The sequence below is a fragment of the Parasteatoda tepidariorum genome, chromosome 5 (assembly GCF_982258835.1).
Source record: "Parasteatoda tepidariorum strain Cologne lab strain chromosome 5, Ptep-v5.0, whole genome shotgun sequence".
NCBI classification, from domain to species: domain Eukaryota; kingdom Metazoa; phylum Arthropoda; class Arachnida; order Araneae; family Theridiidae; genus Parasteatoda; species Parasteatoda tepidariorum.
The window spans coordinates 121,803,629-121,827,694 of NC_141759.1; the positions used below are offsets into that span (position 1 = coordinate 121,803,629).

General features: G+C 29.1%; 1 protein-coding gene across 6 annotated transcripts in view; it reads left to right on the plus strand.

The window, feature by feature from the left end:
• LOC107447257 (lethal(2) giant larvae protein homolog 1) overlaps positions 1-24,066 on the plus strand; it is a 109,339-nt gene that overhangs the window by 83,695 nt on the left and 1,578 nt on the right. For 4 of the 6 annotated variants that reach the window (XM_071185547.2, XM_071185548.2, XM_071185551.2 and 1 more), the window contains 5 exons: positions 389-509; positions 4,821-5,078; positions 8,464-8,571; positions 10,759-11,051; positions 21,848-21,930. In XM_071185547.2, coding sequence (XP_071041648.2) covers positions 389-509; positions 4,821-5,078; positions 8,464-8,571; positions 10,759-11,051; positions 21,848-21,930 — 863 coding nt within the window. The remainder of the gene's footprint in view (positions 1-388; positions 510-4,820; positions 5,079-8,463; positions 8,572-10,758; positions 11,052-21,847; positions 21,931-24,066) is intronic. The other 2 variants (XM_071185549.2, XM_071185550.2) reach the window with 1 other exon arrangement.

The following is a 24,066-nucleotide window of genomic DNA, read 5'->3' on the forward strand; positions in this document are numbered from 1 at the left end:
AAAAATAAATACAAATAGGAAGTATATAAGAAAATATATAAAACCCTTTACATGTATATTTAAATATAAAAGTATTGCCTATAAACACGCGAAAAACATGTCATTATTAAAAAACTACAGTGGGTCTCATCATTTGATCTAATTATATGCTTGATAGAATAATTATTCTATATTTATATAATATCTAATATATCAAATTTATACTATATATTGTCTATTTTAACCAATTAATAGACAAACACAATCAAGTGCAAACCACGTAAAACCACTAAAGCTGTATTGTACCCCCTGATAATTAAGATTTTACATGGAATCTTATAGTGCGTCTAATAATTTGGCCAGGAATTATAATTAATTTATACCAATTGATTTGACATGTATTTTACAGATGAGAACTACAGTGAGTATTGCATGACTTGTTTATCCAATCAGGGAGAAGTTAGCATCTTCACAGTTCCAGACTTAAAAAGACAGCAAGCACACAACTGTATAAAAAGAGAAGACATTAAGTAATTATCTCTCACAATCTTGGTTCTAGAATTACTTCTTATGATAGATGATACCCCTGTGGCAGAGTTTTTTTCAGGCTTTCCGCAATATACCTCTCTAATATTAATATCTTTCAGCAAGATATTTAAAACTAACAAATATATATGTTACTAATTTAAAGTAATAGAAGTGTTAACTCCAAAAAAAAAAAAGGAGTTAAACTTAATTATTTAAATAAACAAAAAATTGAACCAAATAAAAAAAAATATTTTTTTACTTGGAATATGTAATATTTTTTTAATCTAATGTTACGGGTGATATTCTCGCATTTGGTAAAAAGATAACACTTATTTCATTTTTTGCATTTTGTAATTCATCCTTGCATTTTTTAAAAAAATTGTGAAATCTGTAGCAGTAAATATGGAAAAAAGATTGACGACGTTATTGTTCGCATCGAACTCTCGAGAAGGGGTTATTAAATGCGGGTTCTCATTTCGAGACTCTGTTGTAGCGATAAATAATGTTTGATTTTAAAAGCTATGTGAAAATCAGTAGTATCTTCACTGCAGGAAAAAAGAGATTGAAAATTTTTACGGAAAAGAAAAATAAAAGAAAAGAAAATCACAATTTTTTTTTTTTTACCACCCTGCTGCGCGAGAAAGGCATCTTTTGAATATAATTCTGAAGAAAAGATGAAATCGTTTAAAAATTTCTGCAGAAAAGCAAACATTTTTCTTTCCCAAAGGAAGAATCCTTCTGCAAGAACTCTGTAACATTCTGCCATGGGGATGATGTGTTTGATGGGAACCAGGTGCGAAAGTGATATTGAAAGGCATAGATTTAATGAATATAAGTGGTATATTTCTATTGAAATTAGTATGTCAGCCAAAAGATTTTTAGTTAAATATAGTGATGATACAAAGTGAATTTTCTCATAAATAATGTCCACAACTTAAACACTGTTCATATCCAAAGGTTAATCCTATATTTATAAACCTTTCAGGCTGCACAAAACACTTTTAAAATGAGTTCCTTTCTAGTTAATTGGTTGAATAATTAGTCCCATGCATCTAAAGTTGATATGAAATATGTTAGGCTTTTCTTTCACTTTTTAATTGCAAAATGCTACTTACAATGCATGTGCAGAATTACAACTGCATTCAGACTTTTAGCTGTTCTTGCCTGGTATCCACCAACTGATGTGTGCATTGTAGATATTTTATGAATTCTTACGCTCTTTTCACTGTATATTTCTCTAAAAAAGCTTATGTATAGCTTAAATGTTTTTTTATTTTCAATATTTAAAAAAATATTTTTCTCTCTTTTTGTATTACTAAATTAGAGTTAATTATATATTATCAAATATATATTTTGAACTCTGCAAAATTTCATCAAAAAGCAAGAGGTTTATCTAAAATATAAATGACAGCATGAATATCCATAGTGATTAAGGTGTTTTTACGATTTAATAGCATTCTTTTTCAATTTAATTATTTTAAAGAAATTGTTTCCATGAAAAAAAGTTGCTATTTGAAAGCTTGAGTGAAAACTCTCTTAATATATGCTCACTGAGCTGTACCGTTTTGCTATTATGGTTCTTTTTTTTTTAAGGAGTACCCCCTATACCGATAATGTTAAAATGCCAAACTTTTTTCTGAGAAACTATCAAACATAAAGCTTTGAAATTTTTTATGGTGATTATATGAACACTTATACATACTGAGGTGAAAAGTGTATCCATACACATCGATATTTAAAAAAAAAATAAAATAAAAGCTGAGTACTACTGTAAAAATGTCATTTTGCAGTACGTTTTCAACAGTTACACAATATTTTTCTAGAGTTATCACAAAAAGTTCACCCCAGTATATGTATTAGGTCCTTAATAATAAGCTGTAAAAATTTTGGGAATTTATCTTCAGTAGTTTTTAAGAAAAAGGTACACACAGAAAAAAACAAATTTTGAGAAAAAGACAATTTAAAGTGAAAATAATTTATTACTGAAATACTCTGGCACTAAGTACAAAACTAATACATTTTTTCATTTATACAATTTATTTATTTTCAGTTTTCTTGTTTTTATTTTCTTCCTTAATTTTATCCAAAAAAGCTTCATTTGCATTATATCGAGTATGCTTAACATTACGTTGACAATGTTAAAATTTCAAGTTTCACACTAGGTATCATTAATAATTCATTAAAGGATGTAATCTATTATAACATGGTCATGAATATGTTTAATATAAGTTCTAGTACTAAATTATTCTTTCAATTATTATTAATCTTTTAATTATTAACTACAGAGTAAGATAAACATCAATTTTACGATTCGTATTTTGTAAAACATTTGAAAAAAGAAAAACACTAGTAAAAATAAAAAAAATTTTATGTTATATAAATTCTTGTAAAATAATTTTATATATTACTTTAAAAATGCAGTACCAAAAAATTACAATCAATAAAAATATTTTACTATAAAAAATTAGGAATGTCATTACTTAAACATGCTTCTATGATATACTTTTGCTTTCAATGTATTGAAATTTATTTGTATGTATTGAAATTGAAGAAGAGATGCATTGAAGTCTGGTATTTTCTTCTCTTTAGCTGACACATTTGCACTATTACCTGTATTTTCAGGAACAGTCTTTCTTTCATAGTAAACGCCTTTTCCTAAAAGCTTTTGTAGACCTAGCCATTTTAATACAAAAAGAACTAAACTAATTTAAGTTTAAAAAAATAACTACTTCTACTGGCAAAAAAGGGTAGACTATATTTGAGGGTGTATAATGGGAATTGAATCCAATTATTTTTGTCGAGGTTGTCATCTTGAAGAAGAGACATCACGACATATACTTTGTAAGGTCTATTCTGCTCAAAGATTAAAACCTGGGAACTGCAGGATGTTCCTGTAAGTGCTGAATTTTATTTCAGCTATAAGGCTTTCATGCTAATCATGATTTAGGGTTTGGGTACAATAGACCTCTGGTTGATGCTCTTTGGAGCTGCCCAACCTCTAAGTTTAACATACCAGCAGTGCTAAAATATTTATATTTCAGGTTTTACACCCAAGAAAATATTTATTATTATTTGTAATTCAATACTAACAACTTGATAAAAATCTGAGAGTAATATTTAATGCAGTCCTATATAAAATTTTGACTAAGTTGCGGACCGCCATTTCACTGGTGTTTTTAATTGTGGCAACTCCTGATGTAGAGCATTAGATTTCTGCTAAAACTAACAAAAGTAAAAATAACCCCATCGTATAACAATATGCCCACTTTACACTACCTGAGAAAGCATAATAAATATAATTTTGAAAATTTTATGTATCCCTTTATCAATAAGAACTAAAATTAAAAATATTCACCAATTTATAATGATATTAGAAGAAAGTTCATCAGCTTAAACTATCATACTTTATAAGTGGTAAACATTAAATTATTTTTATCAATTTCTAAAACCGAAATAAAAATGCTTGCTACAATCCCAGTAAATATCTCTGAAAATAAATTATTTGAATTTAAAAGGAGAAGTTAGATGCTTTTTTTAAAAAATATATATCCATGTTACCAGACCTTGTTTTCTGATTAAAGAATTTTGAATTAAATTTCATTTATTTTTATTAAAGAAAAACTTTGTTGAAATGAAAATTGAATATAATGAAAAATACTTCAATTAAGGACCTTTTTTATCAGTGTACTTTGACAAAATGTTCAACACAGCCGTATAACTTGAACTTGTTCAGGAATGGCTGAAAAAAGCTCTTTCCTCTAAGAATATGCGTACTAAGGAATTTTTAGAGGTGCTAACACAAGAGTACTGAATTGAGGTAATGCCTGTGTAAGTCAGAAAAGGTGTTATATATTTCATGTATGATACTGTAGGGAGAATTGTGTCTGTTGTCATTGTCTTAAAGGAGTTAAATAGCCTTAGTGTGAAAACTTTGTGTAGTGTGTCTACCACTACAAAAATACAATTCATCAGTATATAAGACATGTTTACTCGATTCTATGGACGAGATGTGAACTTTGATGGAGCAACAGGATTATGTTGCAGTCACACTGAACAGCTACTTGTGACTCCTGTCGCTACTCGATCACACAAAACCTCTCCACTGCTAGTGGCGTTCTCCCGGCTTCTCGCAAATCGTCTAATTCCATCACAGATATAATTCTGGTGGGGGGAGTACTGTAGCAAAAATAAAATTCCAATTCACTAGTATATAAGACTCGACTCTATGGTGGGGTACCTTTTCAGACTCTCCCCACACTTATTTATTTATACTACTTATTCACTTTGTTTTTATAACTTTCTTTTATTTGTAGTGGCATTTCCAGTGTAGTTTTCACAAAGACAGGTCAAGGCTTCTACCTTCATTCCCCCTGTGAGTTCCAGCGATTCACACTCTCTGCAAGTGATATTTTGCAGGCAAAATGTAAAGTGGATCTGCCTGAGGGATGCAGGCCTCTCCTCATTCTATCAGAAGAGAAAGAAGTGATGGAAGAAGAGTCCACAACAGAAACAGATGAGCAACAACAAGAAAAAGCAGTGGATGCTGTTACTGCTGCTGTAGATTCTATACAGTAAGAATCTGATGTGGATATGAATAAAACTTGATTAACACTAAACATACCATTACCGTTTAAGAACTCAAAAATGCGCTTCATGACTTTTTCTGACATTTAAATACACTTCATATTCTATAAATCTTTTTTTGTTTTGTTACTTTCGAATAACACTTGTAGTGTACCTACCTACTTCTACCACAACTAGTCATTTGACCGGGAGAACAATGTATTGCTTTATAAGGTTGTCTGATCAGAAATGACGATGTAATGCGTTTTCGAGGTACTGCATTCGATGAGTTGCACATTTCTGCAAAGACTGTTGTGTAGTGAGTTCAATCTGAATAACTGTGAATTCAAATTTCAAGAAAGCAGCTAAAATTTTAGAATGTCATTTTTGTGTCGGAAACTAAATGTTTTGGCAAGTAACTTTTATTTTATTTTGATAGCTTCACTTCAATTCTGTTAGTTTTTATCCAGAAAAATGTCAAAACAGCACAAATTCTTAGAAATAATAATTATTGTAAGAATTATAGAAATAATAATTAGAAGAAATATGTTTGACGAAAATGTATAATAGACACACCCTGTGTATGAAAAAAATGCATTTGAGCCATGAATTCTCTGTGTTTGTAATACATGAAAATTAGCAATATACAATTTGTTAAGACCTTCCTAACATCCATATTTCATACATTCAATCAAGAAACATACGGTCATTTGACCGGCTATGGTAGAAATAGGTGTATATTAAGTGTTGGTATGCTTTAGTGTTAAAATTTTGGGACCAGTTTATGCCCCTCCTATTTTGTGGGTTAAAAAGAAAAGAAAAATCTACTAATTGATTAGCCTATTTCAGATTAATCCCTCAAATAATTTTGATTGCTAATTCATTAAAATCATTGGATCAAAAGTTATTTAAGATATTCAGTTTTTTTATTGCATAATCTTGTAAGAGTATTTAGTGAAGTTTAATATAGTTAAGTTCATTATTTTTAGCAACTGATAGTACTATGAGAAATTATGTGTATTGAAATTTTTACTTTTGTTTTACTTTTCTAGTATATACAGTAAAAAATTTTAAATATTTTTGTGCATTATTTTTCTCCCTATATTTTAATTAAATAAGAATCTGGAATAGTGTAAAGTGAATCGAAAGCAAGTGAAATATTAAAATGCAACAGTCAATGCTAAAATGTTCTTGGTTTTATTAAAACAGTTGTGTAGGCTTGGAGGGACCTTTTTTGACATTTGGTTCTGTACTTGCAAAATAAAAGTATTCAAAACTCTAAATTGTTTCTATATTTTCAAAATAAATGATTTTTGAAATAGCTTTTTTTTTCTCACCCTAAACAAAACAATTTTTAAAATGTTTAGAAAATAATCATCTGAATACTTTTTTTTTTTATCCAAGAACAACTTTTTTTCCCCAACCCTAATTGAAAGATCAAGTGAAGTGTCTCAAGGATTCCCATAAATAATAAATTTAATTAGATACTTTTTTTTCTTTCCAAATTATTTTTTAGGCTAAGTGTGCAATACCTTTTTCGAGGGTGGGCAGCGTTATTTTATTTTTAGGGGCGGATTACACAAATTCAATTTTATATCAATTAATGAACTTAATTATTCCTCAGTGTAATAAGAAAAAACATTATCAGTTTGGCTTTCGATTTAAAAAAGAAAGAATAATGTACACTTGAAATTTTGCCCATTTTATCAAGTTTAAAATTATAGCAAGTTTTCAATGGAAAAATCAATTTCATTTTTTTTTTTTACTGTTACTTTGTTATATTACTTTAATTTTCAAATAATAAACTATTTGTTTTGAATGTGTTTTGGTTAAGGAAAATTCCCTTTGAGAAAAATTTATAGCATTTCAAACATTGAGTTAGCACTTCCACATATTAAAAATTTAAATTTTTTTTATTTTTATTCTAGTTACGTAGTTTGTTATTATTTACTATTTTAAGTTGAAAGGCTGGTGCCTTTTGATTATTTGATTTTTATAAGTTTCAAGTGGTTTTGTTTTCAGATAATTGCAAAATGCATTTTTATTTCAAAGTGTTTTTATTTATTATTTTTTTTAAAAAAATATTTCTTCTCAAGTGATATGCCCTTTTTACAACCGAGTTTCCTATATCTGTGTTGATTATAAATGTGGTTCAAAATGAAGAGTTCGCTGACTAGTTCAGGCTCATAATAAATTCCATTTAGAAAACTTTTCCTATAAGGGAATTTTAGTACTAAATGTATTTTTAAAAGTTTTGGCTGACTATATTTTATTTCATTACAGTACCGTGGTTATTTTCAAAAATCAATTTATTTGATGACAAAAAATTTATATACATTTTTCACAAATATGAAGAACAAGGAAACAAACACCACAGCATGAAAAAAAGGTCTGGGAGTTTACTAATTTGGAAATTTAAAAGAAAAACCCGAATAATCAGGAAAATGAATTAAAGTAATTCAAAGCCATGTTTCAAGAAAAAAATATGTCTTGTTATTTTTTTAAAAAAATCTTTAATTCTAATGGCAAGTATTAATTTTTTGTAAAATGTATGTGTAAGAAGAAAAAAAAATGACACAAATCACAAAGTTCAAGGATATTCATGAAAGTCTGGATAAGATTGAATTCCATCCTTAAATTTTATAGATGAAATCTTTTAAACTTGTTTAACAGATTTCTTCAGGGTGGTGTGTGTTTTCTGCTTTCATTGCCTTATTAAGCTTTCATTGCTTTACCTATTTCCATTTTGTTTTACTCAATTGTTTTATAAACAATGAAATTTTATAAGTTTTTGAAGTGTTTGATTTATTGTTCAATAAGACAGGGTGTGTAGCGTTTTTAAAGAAGGTGCTTAAAGGTGCTTATTTTCAATTTGTTTTTTGAAAGCTCTTAAAAGTGCTTATTTTCTGTTTTTGTTTTTTAAAAGCCCTTAAAGGTGCTTTTTACATTAAATGTTTATAGAAAGTGCTTAATTTTTCCTTTTTCAAAATGAGATTTTTCCTTTACTATGATTTTTGCTTCGAATTATGAAAAAGACACTGTTCACATTGTTCCATTCAACATTTTCACATTGAATTCACCCACAATCTATTTCAGCATGTTGTCAGTCCGTAGCGTATGAAAACGCCATTCGTTTTACATGATTCAAAATTGCATAATTTTTAACAACTGTCAAGAACAATGCCAATTTTTTTTTTTTTTTGGACATGATGGTTAAAACAAGATAAAACTGTCAATTGTCAAAAATTTTTCAACCCTGCCTAATTAAATTTTTTTAATTGAAGTTCATTTCAATTTTTAAAAAAATAACAAAAACAGTTTTGTGGTATTTTTTGACTGGGGTATTTGTTTTTTTTATTGTGTATCTGAAATAATAGTTGTCTCATCATCCAGATTGAAAGAGGAAGAGTCTGATAGCAAAATTGAAGTGAACAACACATCACAGGATGAAAGCAAAGGTGAACTAGACATAACTGTTGATAGTGTCAAGGATCATCTAACGTAAGACTGATTTTTTACTTTTTTTTATCCAATTCCCAAGCGGTATAAGATTATTTGTCCATTCTGTTGAATAAGGATGTATTTTATTGTTTTAGTTAAATTTAAAGATTTGCTTGTAGCTACATTAAAAAAAGAAAAAAAATATTATGAGGTTTGAATTCATACTCAAAACAATTTTCATAAACTGGTTTTGAAGCCCTGAAAATAGTTTTTTCTTAATGTTTTTTAAAATGTTCTTGTTTTTTACATCCTGTAAAAGACATCTTATTTCTAAAATGTTGATGACTTTCTTCCTTCATTTGATGCTTTTCTGTGTGTCCCTTTACATTTTTAGTCTATAATATATTTTTGTACCGGTACAAAAGTCTTTTCATAGCCTTTTGAATTGCTTTTTTTTCCATTTTTTTTCTTCTTCAAAATAAATCTTAACAAAAAAATTTTCATTTTAGGACACTAAATTGTCATCATGTCATTTTTTGTTCATACAGCAATTTTATGTTATCAGGCTTTTATAAAATATATTAACGGCAATTTTGAATTTTTTTCTTAAATCTACTACTAATTTAGTAATAATAATTTAAGATTGTAGGTGGTAATTGTCTATTTGAAAATCTTAAAATATATGATGTTTACATATTAACATGTCGATAAACTATAATATTGTATAACACAACCAGATAGTATGTAAGAATTATACTGATTGATATTGTATTAACACTGATGCCTTTTTCTTGTTTTTATTGGTGAGATTTAATATTATATTTTCCTATGGAAAATGAGGAAAGTTTTTGTGAGATTTTAAATATGAATCCTGTATTAAGTCATGTACGTATTTTTTCTATGTCAATAAATAGTTGAATTAAATATGTTCACAATAGTTTAAGCAGATTAATACTTTTCCTGAAAAATGGTTCAAATAAGAAAAGAAGTCTACTCAGTCTGCTTTGTTTCTGTGTTTTATGAAGGAGGCGCACAAAAAACTGAATACCCTCAATAAGTTTTGTTCTAATGATTCTGGGTTCAAGGACCTAACCTGAAATATGCTAATTAGTGCAGATGTTTTAAGCTACAAATTTATACATACACTGCATGTATATGTGCAGTGTACAAAAAAATGTGCCACACTAAATAATTTTTTATTTACTTGTGCTGTGCTAGTTTGAACTTGTAATCATTTCGTTCAATCACGAGTTCAGGCAGAGAAATATAATTTTTTACAAACTGTACTCTTAACTACTTGCTCACATGCAATTAAGTCTGGATTTTGAAAAACCTTGCAACTTTACCCTATTCATCTTGGCCCCTGCATGCTATGTGCCATTTTTGTTGTTATTTTAAGTTTTTGTGTCCCCCTATCAAAAATAGAAAAATTGTGCAACTCTGGTTTAAATGAAACATTTATGTGAAATAACTAACAAATATATGTAAAAACAAATAAAAATATTTTTTTTATAGGTTTTTTAAAAAAAATAAAATAAATATTAGTTTTTTGATAGTTTAATCAAAGAATGAAACTAATTCAGAAAAAGACAAAATAAGTAACATTTCAAATCAAAATAGAAAATCCAATTTTGTTTTATATATAAAGGGAGAAAAGCAGAAATTGTAAGGGATGTCAGAGTGGGGAAATCAAAAACTGACAGAAAATCAAATGAGAAAAATTGAATTGTAAAAATAAATGACAAACTTAATAATGACTTATAAGTACACGTGTAAGACATAAGAAAGGTAAATAAAGTTAATCTAATCAGAAAATGAATCCAATTTACCAAAACAAAAGAAGTAAATCAAAATGTGCCTAAAGCAGCTAAAACCAAATTTGCTTTATTTTAATTTAGATATTCAAACAAACAATAAAAGCAGGAAAAAGTATTAAAAAGCAATAAAATTAATGTGTGTTTGCAAGACAGCTCTTCTTCAGGGGACACACAGCCTACGAACACACAGGAACCTTTCTGTTGTCTGAACAAGTACTGTCTGGCAAAAACACATTTATTTTATTGCTTTTTATTACTTTTTCCTGCTTTTATTGTTTGTTTGAATATCTAAAGATAAAGTTGGTTAAAATAACCAAATCAAAATAACATCAAGTGTTGACACCTTTTTTTTTTGAAAATCTTGAAAAAATAAAAGTTTTTTGAATGGTTTATAAAAAACCTAATACATTGTTATTTTATTGTTTTATAGGAGTACAGTGAGTGAAGGTGTGACTACAGTACTGGAAAAGGTTGAGTCTTCTAAAGTTGTGCAGGAAAGTGTCACCAAAATTTCCTCTTCTGTTGTGACAGCAAAAGAAACAATTGTGAATGCAAAAGAAACTGTCATTAGCACCACAGAAAATGCTAAAGAAACTGTACTGAATGCCACTGAAAATGCTAAACACGCGTTCCTGAACTCAACAGAAAATGCTCTCAATTCCTTCACCAGTAAAAGTAGCACTATTTCAGAAACAGTTGCCAGCACAATTTCTAATTCTGAAGGTATGTTACATCCATTGTTTTGAAATTTTCTTCTTTTGAATTTCAGAATTCCAATACGGCACCCATATATTACGATAATTCAATTATGCTGTTAATTTCAGAAAAACCACTTAATTTAGCTAAGTTTTGATTGTAGATTATGATGGGGTGAATTTAAAGCTGTCCCATCTTAAGAAATTTCATTAATTAAAATAATACAGTTGACTCGCGTTATAACGACCCCATCCGGACTGCCCCAATCTGGTCGTTATATCAAATGGTTGCTATAGCAAAATGAGCAATTTTCCTTTGAAAATCGGTCACATAATGGTTTTAAACGTCATAATGCATGCATATACTATTTGTGGTATACATGTTATAAACCAAAAAAGGATAGGATACATACATTAATAAAACTTACGGACATTTTAACAATTAAATTACAACTGTTAACAATTAAGAATTTTATTTTAAACTACAGATTAAAAAACATAGTATGACAAAAAAAAAAATCTAGTTTCTAATGAATTTTTTGATGTACATAATTTGCAGTATATATAACAATTTTTTTTTTATGTACATAATCTGCAGTATTATAAGGAAGTGTAAACCGAGGAACATAAACGAGGCTTCATTAGATGAAGACATTAATTTTTTGATGTGCATTAATTTGTTGAAGTTACATGTTTTAAGTTTTTGTAAAAAAATTGGAAATTGAAGTTAGTCGTAATTTTGAGCTCTGGAAAAGCGCTATTTCCAAACTGTTAATTTTCTCCAAATGGTCATCTGAATTTAGGTGAAACTAAAAAAAATCCCTTTGTGTTTATTGCTTCTGCATCTTGTTTAATTGAAGGCCTTTCCTTCGGTAAAACACTAATTTCTTCGTCGAATGAAGCCTCGCCCATATCTTTATTTAACAATAAGTTTAAAATCTCCTTCTCTCTTAACTCCTCTGTACATTGTACATCATCGTCGACCTTCGCATATTCGTCAAAGTTGTTCATAGCATCACTCAAATTTACATACGAGGAAAATTCCTTCAGTATTTTATCGTCTAGGTCAAGGTCATCTAAGTGATCCATGTCCTCGCCACACGGATTTTCCTTTCTACAAAATCCTGCTGATCGGAAAGAGTTCTCAATGGTGTTTACTGAAACTTCTTTCCAAGCAGTTTCTACAGTTCGTAGAGCAACCAGCAGATCAACGTCAAATTTCATGTTTTCCACATGAAATAAAATTTTGATCCATGTCCTCGCCACACGGATTTTCCTTTCTACAAAATCCTGCTGATCGGAAAGAGTTCTCAATGGTGTTTACTGAAACTTCTTTCCAAGCAGTTTCTACAGTTCGTAGAGCAACCAGCAGATCAACGTCAAATTTCATGTTTTCCACATGAAATAAAATTTTGCGAATCAGCATTTTCCTGTAGATTCTTTTGAAGCTGTGGATCACACCTTGATCCATTGGTTGGAACTCTGATGTCGCATTTGGGGGAAGGTACTCCACTTTTATCGCCTTCAAATTTTTAATTTCTTTTGAATGCGCAGTGCAATTGTTGACAATTATCAAGATTTTTCTGTTCTGTTGATGCAATTTTTTTTTATCAAGGATCCAAAGCCATTCTTCGAACAGCGAACCCGTCATCCAAACCTTCTTGTTGGCACAATGTGCTACAGGTAAGGATTTTACACCCTTTAGACAGCGGGGACACTGCGAATTACCAATTACAAGCAATAGTAATTTCTCATTACTTGACATATTCGCTCCAAGCAGAACAGTTATTCCTTGTTTGGACCGCGTATTTCTTTTGCATGTTTCACCTTTAAAAACTAAAGATCTATCAGGTAAAAGTTTATAAAAAAAGTGCAGTTTCATCTGCATTAAAAATACCGTCCTCACTATAGTTTTCCATAATTTTTTAGAAAGATTCTTCCTTGAATATACGCACGGTATCTTTGTTTACTGAAGAGCTTTTCCCGCATATTTTTGTGAATACTATTTCATGCCGATGCTTAAAGTTCTGAAGCCATCCATCGGAAGCTTTGAAGGATTCATTGGGATAGGATAGTTTTTTTTAAAAAAAACTGTTGCCTTTTCTTTTAAAGCGTTTCCATCCAGAGGAATGTTCTTGCTGCTCATGCCTTTCATCCAGTCTAAAAGGGCTTTCTCAAGAAGAGGGAATTTTCCATCTCTGAGTCTCATTCTTTCTGGTGCAGCATTTAAAATGGATTCTCTGTTCTTCACTAATGTGAACAGAGTGTTCTTAGGTATTCCAAATTTTTTAGTTTTAGGCATGAGTTTCTCATCAATGGACTCTAACATTTTTCTTTTCACATCAATAGAAAAAGCACAACGTTTACTAAAGGTGGCATTTTTATCAAATGACAAATCAGCGTGTTGAAATGCAAGCTTGCAAAATTAAGAACAGCACACTTTAATCAAATGCAAAAACCTTTTCCAGCTAAAAACAAAATGAAACTGAAAAGGAGAGGCAAAGGAAAAGAGGTGGGGATGTCTGCAATGGGAGGGGGTGCAAGAGTAAACAAACTCACCCGATTCGACAGCTCGTCCTCAATGCTCGATTAAGTTTGTTGTCTACACGCCACCATACTAGCCAACTGAAATCGCTTTGTCTTGACGCCATGTGAGACCTTCGGATTCTAGGAAACAGGACTTAACAGAGGTGTGCTTGTTCAAGGTCAACCATTCAACTCCACTTTCCAATAGGAAGTTAGAAAAGAGCGGTGTTCAAATTCAGAGAGGATCATTATATTAAGAGTTGACCTTTTTTACGGTCGTTATAGCAAGAGTAAAATAATGTTATCTTTCATGGATGGGAATTGGGACTCCTTCACAGGATCCTTATATCATGTTGGTCGTTCTATCACAGGGTCGTTATAACACGAGTCGATTGTATATATAATATAATCAAGAAGAAATACTTCAAGATGAAATAATCAGAATCCTCCGATGAAGAAATAATCGTTTTTTCTTCAGCGGCACAAGCTCATTGTTCTCGTTTTTACTTTTATATGACATTTTGTTTTAACAAAAGATGCTCACTTCACATAAAATAAAGCTACCACGAAACTACAAAAAAAGTAATTAATGCTAAGAAACTAACAATGAATAATTACAAAAAACAAGCATATAACTAATAACGATAAAAAAAGTCAACAATTAACAAAAAAAAGTAATAGTTAATAACTAATAAAAAAAAGCAAATGCAAAAGGGATGGAATTCATTTTGTACACCACTTGGTAGTTTCAATGTCAACAGGGTGCGGCCAATTTATGGTCAAACAGGAGTGGGAAATGTAGGGACAAACCAGTAAAGCAATTGCATAACTGTCGATACTAATTGATCAGTTTCTCCCAACTTGCATTTCTTTATTTTGTTCATTGGAAATGCAGATGTATTTACTTTTCACTTTATTTTAAACTGCTTTAGGAACAGATTATTTTTTTTCATGCTTTTTTATATTTTTTTAAAAGATAAGATAATGTTACTTACTTCCACAGAATAAAATTCCTAATAAAAGAGAATATAACTGATATTTTTTTTTTGTCTTTTCAATTTCTTTAAAAAAAAAATTGATAAGTGAGGGATTTCTGGATGCCAGATTAGGGGTCCCCATACTGTATTTATTTTATAATCAATTTAAAAATACTTTTTTTGTTTTAGTGAAATTTATGTTAATCTATAAACAATTAAAATATTCTAAAATGATTTCAGTGCTTATTTAAAATTATGAGCTTACGAAAACTAACACTTAGACTTTTAATATTTAAATTTTCTTTTCTTTACCATTTTGCTGACACAAATTCGGCTATTTTATTTGTATTTATGCAAAGTGGACCTAAGAAAAAAGTTTTTTTTTTAAACTTACCTCAATGACCTTGCATTGACGACCTTATTCCCGCACCGATCATATGGAAAATACCAAATCATTGGTTCATAACAAATCAAAACTATTGTTCCAAATGTATAGCTTCCTATTTTATTTCTTTTTACTGCTTGATCTGCTGCACTATTATTTATTTCACAAAATCTATTTAACTTACAAGTATGCTACCTCATATTATAGTAAAGCTTATATCATGAAAAAAATAAGTGTCATTTGCTATCTATTATAATTATTATTAACAATTATTGTAATTACTATATTTTTAATTTATCTATTTATATTATTAGAAAAGAGTTTTGTAATGATTTCCTACCTTATGTGGAAAGTAAATTGAAATTTATTTATTTTTAAATGCTTGTCTATCTCTAAACTACCAAATTGACAGTTTTTTTTTAAATGTTTTCTCTCCATGTTAGATTGAAACAACTTGTTAAATTGCTTTCAGTTTTTTTTTTTTTTATTCAAATCATTTGAAGTGCATTTATTATTAATTGTATATTCCGTTTGAATAATCTGTTGGTTGAAACAAAATTGTGAATATGGTGTATGAACCCAAAATGGGCAAAATTCTTAATTTTATCAATTAAAAAAAATATTTTTAAAAAATAGTTTTATATAAAAATGATTCCTTGGTTTCCTAATTTGATTCTCATGTTAGTGTCATATTTATGGTATTTCTATTATGGTGCTTATTAGGACTGGGCGTAGTAAGAAATTTTACATTGTGATGCATCGTCTGTTAGACATTGCGATGTATCGCGCTTTAGCATATGTTCAAAAATTATCTTTCAGAAGTCTTTAAATTTATCAAAAATAAATAAAAGGAATAAATCTATTACAAAACAAAATGTGGTAAGTAAAAACAAACCGAAGCTAATTTTTTTAAAAAATAAACTTGGCTAATTTTAATAAAAGCAAATTTTTTTTTAAAGTTAAAAATGACTTAAGATTTATTGGTTTAAAAATAATAATAAAACTAATAAAATATTTTACATACATGCATTAAAAATTAAAAGGAAAGAAAAAACTAAAGTAAAAACCAAACTAAAGAAATGTTCACTTTAGTAAAACATTTTTTAAGTTATTTGTTGAAAGAAATCGTCTCTTTTGAAGCATTGTTAGACCTTGTTTAATTCATTTATTTAAATTAATAAAGTTGCATTAACTAATGCTCTAATTCTATACTTAATGAATGTAAAAATAAATTAGTTTTTTATTTATTTATTATTGTTATAATTTTTTTTTTAGAAATTAAAATCTACTAAGGTTTATTTGCTTAAAAATGATACTGTCTAACAAATTATGAAACAAACAAGTATTGAAAGAATTTTAAGAAACGTCAAAACATTGCTTAACTTTTTATTCAATTAAAAAAAAATTTGTTTTAACTAATAGCCAAATTTTTTTAATAATTAAAAATGACTGAAGATTTATTTTTTTAAAAATCAAATTCTATCAAATTTTTACTCATGTGCATTAAATAAATTAAAAAAGAAAACTAATTTTTTATAACGAAGTTATACAAAATACCCCTATTAAATTGTATAGCTTAAAATAAAAAACAATAATTAAAAAAAAAACACTGAAGAATCTTTTTTTTTATTCATATTTTCTTTTCATTAATAGATTGATTTCAGAATGAAAATTTGAGATAACAGCGATTGCACAATGATCGTCAAGTAACAGTAGGTCTACTAAAAATAATTGGCAAGAAGCGTTAAATCCCGACAGACAAAAAAAAAAAAAGGAAAAAGTAACCAACTAATGCACAATTAAACGATCGCTAAGTAGCAAAAGTCTCACTGAAAATAATTTACAAGAAAAGTTGAATCCCAACGAAATAAAGTGGACAGCCATCACGAAATAACGTAAGTCCAGCTGAAAATAATCTTCAAGTAAACTTCCTAAGACAAAAATGGCACATAAAGAAACTATGCATAGTGTTCTATTTCACCGCTGTTCCTCGCTCGAAGCCGGGAGCTCTGATTCAATTCGCTTTTCCTTATTCAACGTAACGAAACTAATATCGTCTTCTTAGCTAGACTCTATCAACAGCTTTGCTGTTAGACGAAATCAAAATCGTCTCCGTCAGCGCAGTGACAGCGTTAGCGTAGGCAAGGATTCGTACATGTTAAATCACGAGCGTTGCCTTACATGACAACGGCTTAAATCAAATTTCTGATGCATCGAAAATGAAAATCACTCTTGGCAGCTTAAATTAAATTTCTGATGCATCAAGAATGAAAGTCACTAATCAGAAATCATCACTAAGCATCTGATTAAATCAGAAATCTTTATTTAATCAGATTTCTGATGCATTGCCTAAATCGAAAGTCATTACATCGGCTTGCCGATGAATGCATTAAATCGATATTTCACGATGCATCGACTTGTAGCCCAGTCCTAGTGCATGCATTATTTATAATATCTAAAGTTTACACTGGAGACTACTATAGCAAGGTGTGTAGCGTTTTTAAAAAGTAGTTAAAGGTGCTTATATTCGTTTTTTAAAAGCCCTTAAAAGTGGGTTTTCATTGTGTGTTTTTAAAAAAGGCTTAACTTTCCCTTTTCCAAAATAAGATATTTTTTTCTTTACCATGTCGATTTTTTCTGCGTGTTGTGCAAAAGCTTGGTTTTCACATTGTTTTCACAACGATTTCCCAATTCATTCAACCTCGATTTTTTTTCTGTGTGTTGTGCAAAAGCTTAGTTTTTACATTGTTTTCAATTCAACGTTTTCCCAATTCATTCAACCACGATCCATTTCGGCGCACCGTGGGTTCGTGACGTACGATAGCACCCATCAAGTTACATGTTAGATTAAATACTTGGCAATCTGCATGTGCTTCTACTGAGCTGGATTCGGTGAGATTGTTATGTGTGCAACTCTGCTGTTTTTTGCAAGATATTCTCAATTGCAGGCATCATTTTCCACCCTCTGATATTGAACCGAAAAATCTCCAGATCTTTTAATGGTGGCTAATATAATCGTGAAAAAGAGTTCTTTGTCAGAAACTAGTTATTTTATCATGATCATGTAAAAATCTGGAAAATTATTTTGCATTTTGTTGATGTATATAGTGCTTACAAATATTTTTTGAGTGCTTAAAAAGTGCTTATTTTTTGTTGAAAGATTTGCACCCTGTATAAATCGGAAATTGTTCAAAGTAAAGAATGTTTCCTATGCAATCATGAAATTAAATAAAGATGTTGCTCACTCTTCCTTTTTAAATGCTTTTCTCTCCCCCGTCACCAAATAAATAACTCTGAAACAATGAGTAATGAAAAGGAAAAAAATAGAATAAAGGGTACATTGACACAATAAGAGTTTCATGCAATTTTAAGTTAAAACAATGTCAGGGTATCTGCGTACCTGGAAAGTCATGAGAAATCGAGAATTTTGGTATTGAACAAAATTTGTCGTGAAATGTCAAGATTTTAACTATTGTTTTAAAAAAATCATGAATTTAAGTTGCCTAAAAATCTAATTTTTAAAATGGAAGTTACCCTTCCCCCAATTTCACGGTGCTCCGTACATCGGAATTTGAAACAAAATCCCCACTCAGTCACATTTCATTAAAATATAAAATGTTTTTATCATGTTCTTCAGAAATTAGGGTGCGGCGCTCTTTTAAAAAATGAAGGAAAAAACATTTCTAGAGTGAATTATCTTTTAAACTTTTGCGATTTCAGAATTTTTGCTAATTTATTTATTTTTGTTTTATCAATTTAAAATCCTAAATGAAGCAAGACTGTAAAAATCAGTAGTATTTCTTTCAAATGAACGAAAAGATATTTTGGTAAATTGAGTTTTTATAAGCATTAAAGCAAATTACCAATTAAAGTTTGAAGAATAAATTTAATTTAAATATAATTAATTACAAATAAATACAGAAAGTTAAAAATGAAATTAGGATCGTTGTACAGCTATGCTTCACCGACCGTGCAACGAGCTAAAATGTGGATATCGACGGTTGCTTGTAGAAAAACTGGTTTTACGTGACTCCTGCAAGTTGAAGTAAAAGTTCTTTTTTTTGCATCACCAAGTGAAGGTGAGATTACAGGGCCAGGGCACCGCCGCAATATCTTTAGAATATAATTCTGCAGAAAAAATAAAGTAATAATTTGCTTTTGTATTTTTTTTAGCTATTTTATTACTATAACTCTTTCAATTCTGTGTTTTTAAATTTAAAATCTATAAATAAAGATGCAGAGTATAATAGTTTTGGTTATACCTATCATTTCAATGATTGTTGTTGTAATGCTTTTTTAAATTAATTGTTGTGTTTTTGGGAGAGAAAATAGTAATTTTGTTAAGTCTTGAAAAATTCTTGGAATGAATCATGAATTTGAAAATCTAAAATGTAGCAGATACCCTGAATGTGCATTAAGTTTGTAAAATTGAGCTGTGTTGGTTACCAGATCTTGTGGCATTCCAGGAACATTAGTTTTTCTTTCAGGTTGTAACCTCTTTTATTTATTTATTTATTTTTTTATTAAATATGTCAACAGTGATTGGTGTGTCTTTAAGAGGCTAAGAATTCTTACTGTTTCAGTGGTTTCTCTTTTTAATGCCTATTCTGTGTCAGCTTCTTTATTAACTGCTTTGTGTTTGCTCACATTTACTAATAACTGTTACTTGAAAGTGGGTTATTATTCTTATGCAGCACTATTTAAAAATGAAGAATTTTATTGTATTTATTAGAAAAGCAGTTACATTAATTTTTTCTTTGTTTATCCTCATATAATTTGAAGTTGAAAGCGTAGGTTAAAATTATGTAAAAAAAATATGCAACATTAAAAAAAATGCTAAGATTGAAAAAAAAAAATCCCTTTCCTGAACTCTTAACCCTCTCCATGTTCATATCCCCATTTATACATGACCCCCTCCCCTATGACAGAATCGCAGCGACACGTTGGGGCAGAACGTTACAGAATTCCATCAGAAAGATTTTTCTTTTGAAAAGTGAAACATATAACTTTTTAATAGAAATTTATGCGTAATATTTGTATCACGCATTTAGATAATAGCTTTTTGACTGACCCAGTTTACGCCAATAATATAGTAATTGTATTTTTGACAGATATTGATTTTCGCATGGTTTTTAAATATCCCGATGTATGTCGAACGATATCGAAAAATTCGATCCTTGCATTTGAGCATTTACTTTTTAAGTCAATAATTCTTTTGAATTTTTGGCAGATATTGCAATTGATTTCTCAATATTTTTTAAATCCAATATTTTATGTGCGATATTATTTATGACAGCAACCTAATCTCGAGGAACGAAACACGCATTTGAGAAGTCTGATTCACGTGATTTTGTCAGCGATCTTTTTTTCTGTAATTATTAATGTGGATTTCATGATTTTTAATTCTTTTAACAATTATTTACAAAATGTGAAGAAGGAAATAATTTGTGTGTTTCCCCCTATCAACAAAATGCGAGAATATCAGCCACAATATTAGAATTATTAAGTGTTCAATTAAAAAAAAGTGATATATAGTTTTTTGTAAACACACAGCAATTTTATTTTAAAATTAGTAACATATATGTTATGAAAAGTATCTTTCAGAAAGATATTAGTTAAGTCGCAGATAGCTCGAAAAAATTGTGCCTGGGGGCCTTATTCATATTTTTGTTGAGGAGCCCGCCTTTCTGCCGTTTAACCAGTGAAATAAATTATATACAATATAATCAGAAATGAAGAAAGAAAAAAAGCAATCAACGGAGTTCCTAATGATATATCAGATTCTGAAAGTGATTTTAGTTTTGATAGTGATATAGATTTTTCGGACTGTTCCTCAGATGAATCTGATCAGGATATAAATAAACTAGCAAAGCTTTAGTTAGGCTATGGTGCAAAATTGATATGAAGATAATTTTTTTTGATATCTGAATTTGGTTTTCCTGACAACTTAGTTTCTTTCGATAAAAATCTATGTTTAGAAGGAAAAAATGCATCTTTCAATTTTCCAATATGTAAATTTAAAGTATGAAGGGGAAAAAAATAACGCAATATTTAAGTGATTTTGGTCCACAAATTGAACAGTCAGAGGAGGGTTAAGTTAAATGTATTTTTATTTGAGTGTAATCCTCAAGGCTATTTATTTTGTGGTTAATTGGACTAAAAAGATGGCTGCAAATTTTACTGGAATTTTCCACTAGACTACTGGATTTTGCCAGTTTCTCCTGAACTACTGGTTTAATTTAAATTCTCCTGGTTTTTGTACAATTTAGGAAATTCCCTGAAATTGAGTCAGATTGCTAAAAAATTCCCTATTAAAATTATTGCTTGTTTTCTAGAATACTTAAATAAGTATTATTATACAAAATTAACCTAATTTGTAAAAATCAGTTCAAAACTTTTTTTCGTTCTAAAATATTTAGAACTTTTTAAATTAATTTAAAAAAATCTTTTGACTATCTTTGATGAATTAAATGCCTATTAATATTCTAAATTATGAATAAACATAATACATAACATTTCCAGATTATTTAATGTGAAATTATAACTGGAAAATATGGTAGTTTTTCTATTTTAATCTCTTTTAATTTCTATTTAATTTCTTTTTTTCTATTTTATCCCTGAAATTTCCTATGTGTAAAATATTTAGTACATTATGGAACAATTATCATGAAATTTATATTATATTATTTCGTAAAATCTACTGGATTTTTTTCCCTATACATGTTGGCAGCTATGTTAAAAAAACCATGCATATGAAATTTGATTCTATTTACTTTATATCGAAACATGAGTGTAGTGGGATTATACTAATATTCAATAAAATTTAAATCTACGAAATTCTCTTTCTAATTAAAAAAGGAAATGTTTGTGTCTGCAAAAGAATTATGTTAAAGGTTAAAATGTTTGCATGTTTTTGTTCCTTTGGTTATTTCTCAGCTGGCAGTGGGGTGGTGGCAGAGCAGGATAATCTAGCAGTGAAGGCTATATCTTCTTTGGGCCAATCACCACGCTCAAAAAAGGTCAGACTCTATATTTTGTATGTGAATGTTTTTTTAAAAAACTCTTGATTAAATGCTATTCCATTCCTGATGTCATGATTAAATGTTTTTTAATTATTACATCGTGCATAGCGTTTTTAAAAAGTGCTTATTTTTGATTTTCGTTTTTTAAAAGCCTTTAAAGGTGCTTTTTTCATTGGGTGTTATAAAAAATTGCGTAAATTTTCCCTTTTTGAAAATGAGATTTTTTTTCTTTATCACGTCACGTATTATGCGAAAATGTATTTTTCGCATTGTTCCGTTCAACGTTTTTACAATTGAATCAATCACAATCTATTTCAGTGTACCGTTGGTCCATTGCGTATGAAAGCGCCAATCATTTTACAAGTTGGATGAAATACTTGTGAGTTTGCATATACGTATAATGAGCTGGGTTTGCTGAGATTATTACACTCTCTTGTGCAACTCTGCTGCATTTTGCAAGATATTCTCAATTTCAAGCTTCATTTTCCACTCTCTAAAATGGATTAAAAAAAATCTCATGAGCATTTTAAAGGGCTAATGTAATCAAGAAAAGAGTTCTTTGTCAGAAACTAGTTATTTTATCATGATCATGTAGTCTTTAAAAATTATTTTGCATTTTGTTAATGTATAAAGTGCTTAAAAATATTTTTTGAGTGCATAAAAAGTACTTGAAAGGTGCTTATTTTTTGTTGCAAGATTTGGCTATGCACCATGTATTACTAAAATAACAAAATTCACTTAGCCCATGATTCCGCTTTGTTATAAAACACCAAATATGACGAAAATTGTGTAGGGAACGTGAAAAATAAGTAACAATGCGTCCCTTGGTCCCTTTAAGAAAAATAACAAGCCAGCAGATGTATTAGAAAAATTATAACTTTACTTTATTTACATATTAACCAACATCTTCTATCATTTTCTTTTCTATTTTATAAAAAATCTTTCTCTATCCTATCAAATGAAATCATTGCTTTCACTTGATGCAGGCCTTTAAGTAGTACTAATTAAAAGCCTTAATTGTCCACAATTCTTCTTTACTAATAGAGGAATTCATATTTTAAATAGGCTTTTGTAAAAGACGTTCGGGTTAGTATTGCAGATTCATGATGTGACATTCTACTAAAAATATTGGAATTAAAAACTCCATCCATGTGGAAAGGGTTGACAAAAATCTTTAATTGGCACAAATAGCGTGCAATAGAGTTGGCACAAAAGTAATACCTTGAAATGTGACACATACACGCTGTAATAATATAGTGTTTAAAATATTATAATTAGACAAAACAAGTGATAGTGTCCGAAAAAATGAATTAATTTTGAATAAATCGTTAACAAATAGTCATTACTCAAATGCAAATGTGACTCATTTGGTGAAACAATGACGTAACCGATAATGACTCAATTTAGGTTGATTTTGCAGTTACGTCATTGTCCCCAATATAAGAAATAATTATAGGCTTATTAGAGGGTACACAATATGGTCCTTTAGGTTATAATGTAAGTATCTATCGTTCATTTGGTGAAACTGATAATTACTCTATTTAGGTCAGTTTTGCAGTTACGTCATTGTTTCACCAAATGAGCAATATCAAGTGTCTTAATAACATTGTGTACCATGGTAATTTAAAAATGTGAAATCTAGTAAAAATATGATACAAACAACACAATCTGAAGAAACAATGTAGCTTATAATGGAATCGTCAGAAATAATAAAAAAAGAAATTCAAATTTGGGTATTGTAATAACAGATATTGTTGAAATGAACAAAAACAGTACTGTCTTTCTAAAATTAATTCTGTATTGATGATTTTATATATTATTGATGATGGTGTGTTTTATTGGGAGTGATAAATAAATTTCACTTAAAATTGGAATTTTATTAAGCTTGAAATATTTCTCTTACTTAAAATGCATCTAAATATGATAAGTCTGCTGATATAAATTCTAAACAGTAATTCTTTATTTCGTTTCATCTTTATTATTTAAGAATGTGTGCTCAAAAATTTAATGTTTACAAGTGCTCCTATGAATATAAAGACTATTTGCTCCAATCTGCTCAAAAACCCATTTTTCTGCTCCAAAATGCTTCAAATCAGACTGATTAAGTTTACACCAAGAGGGTTTCCGTAAAAG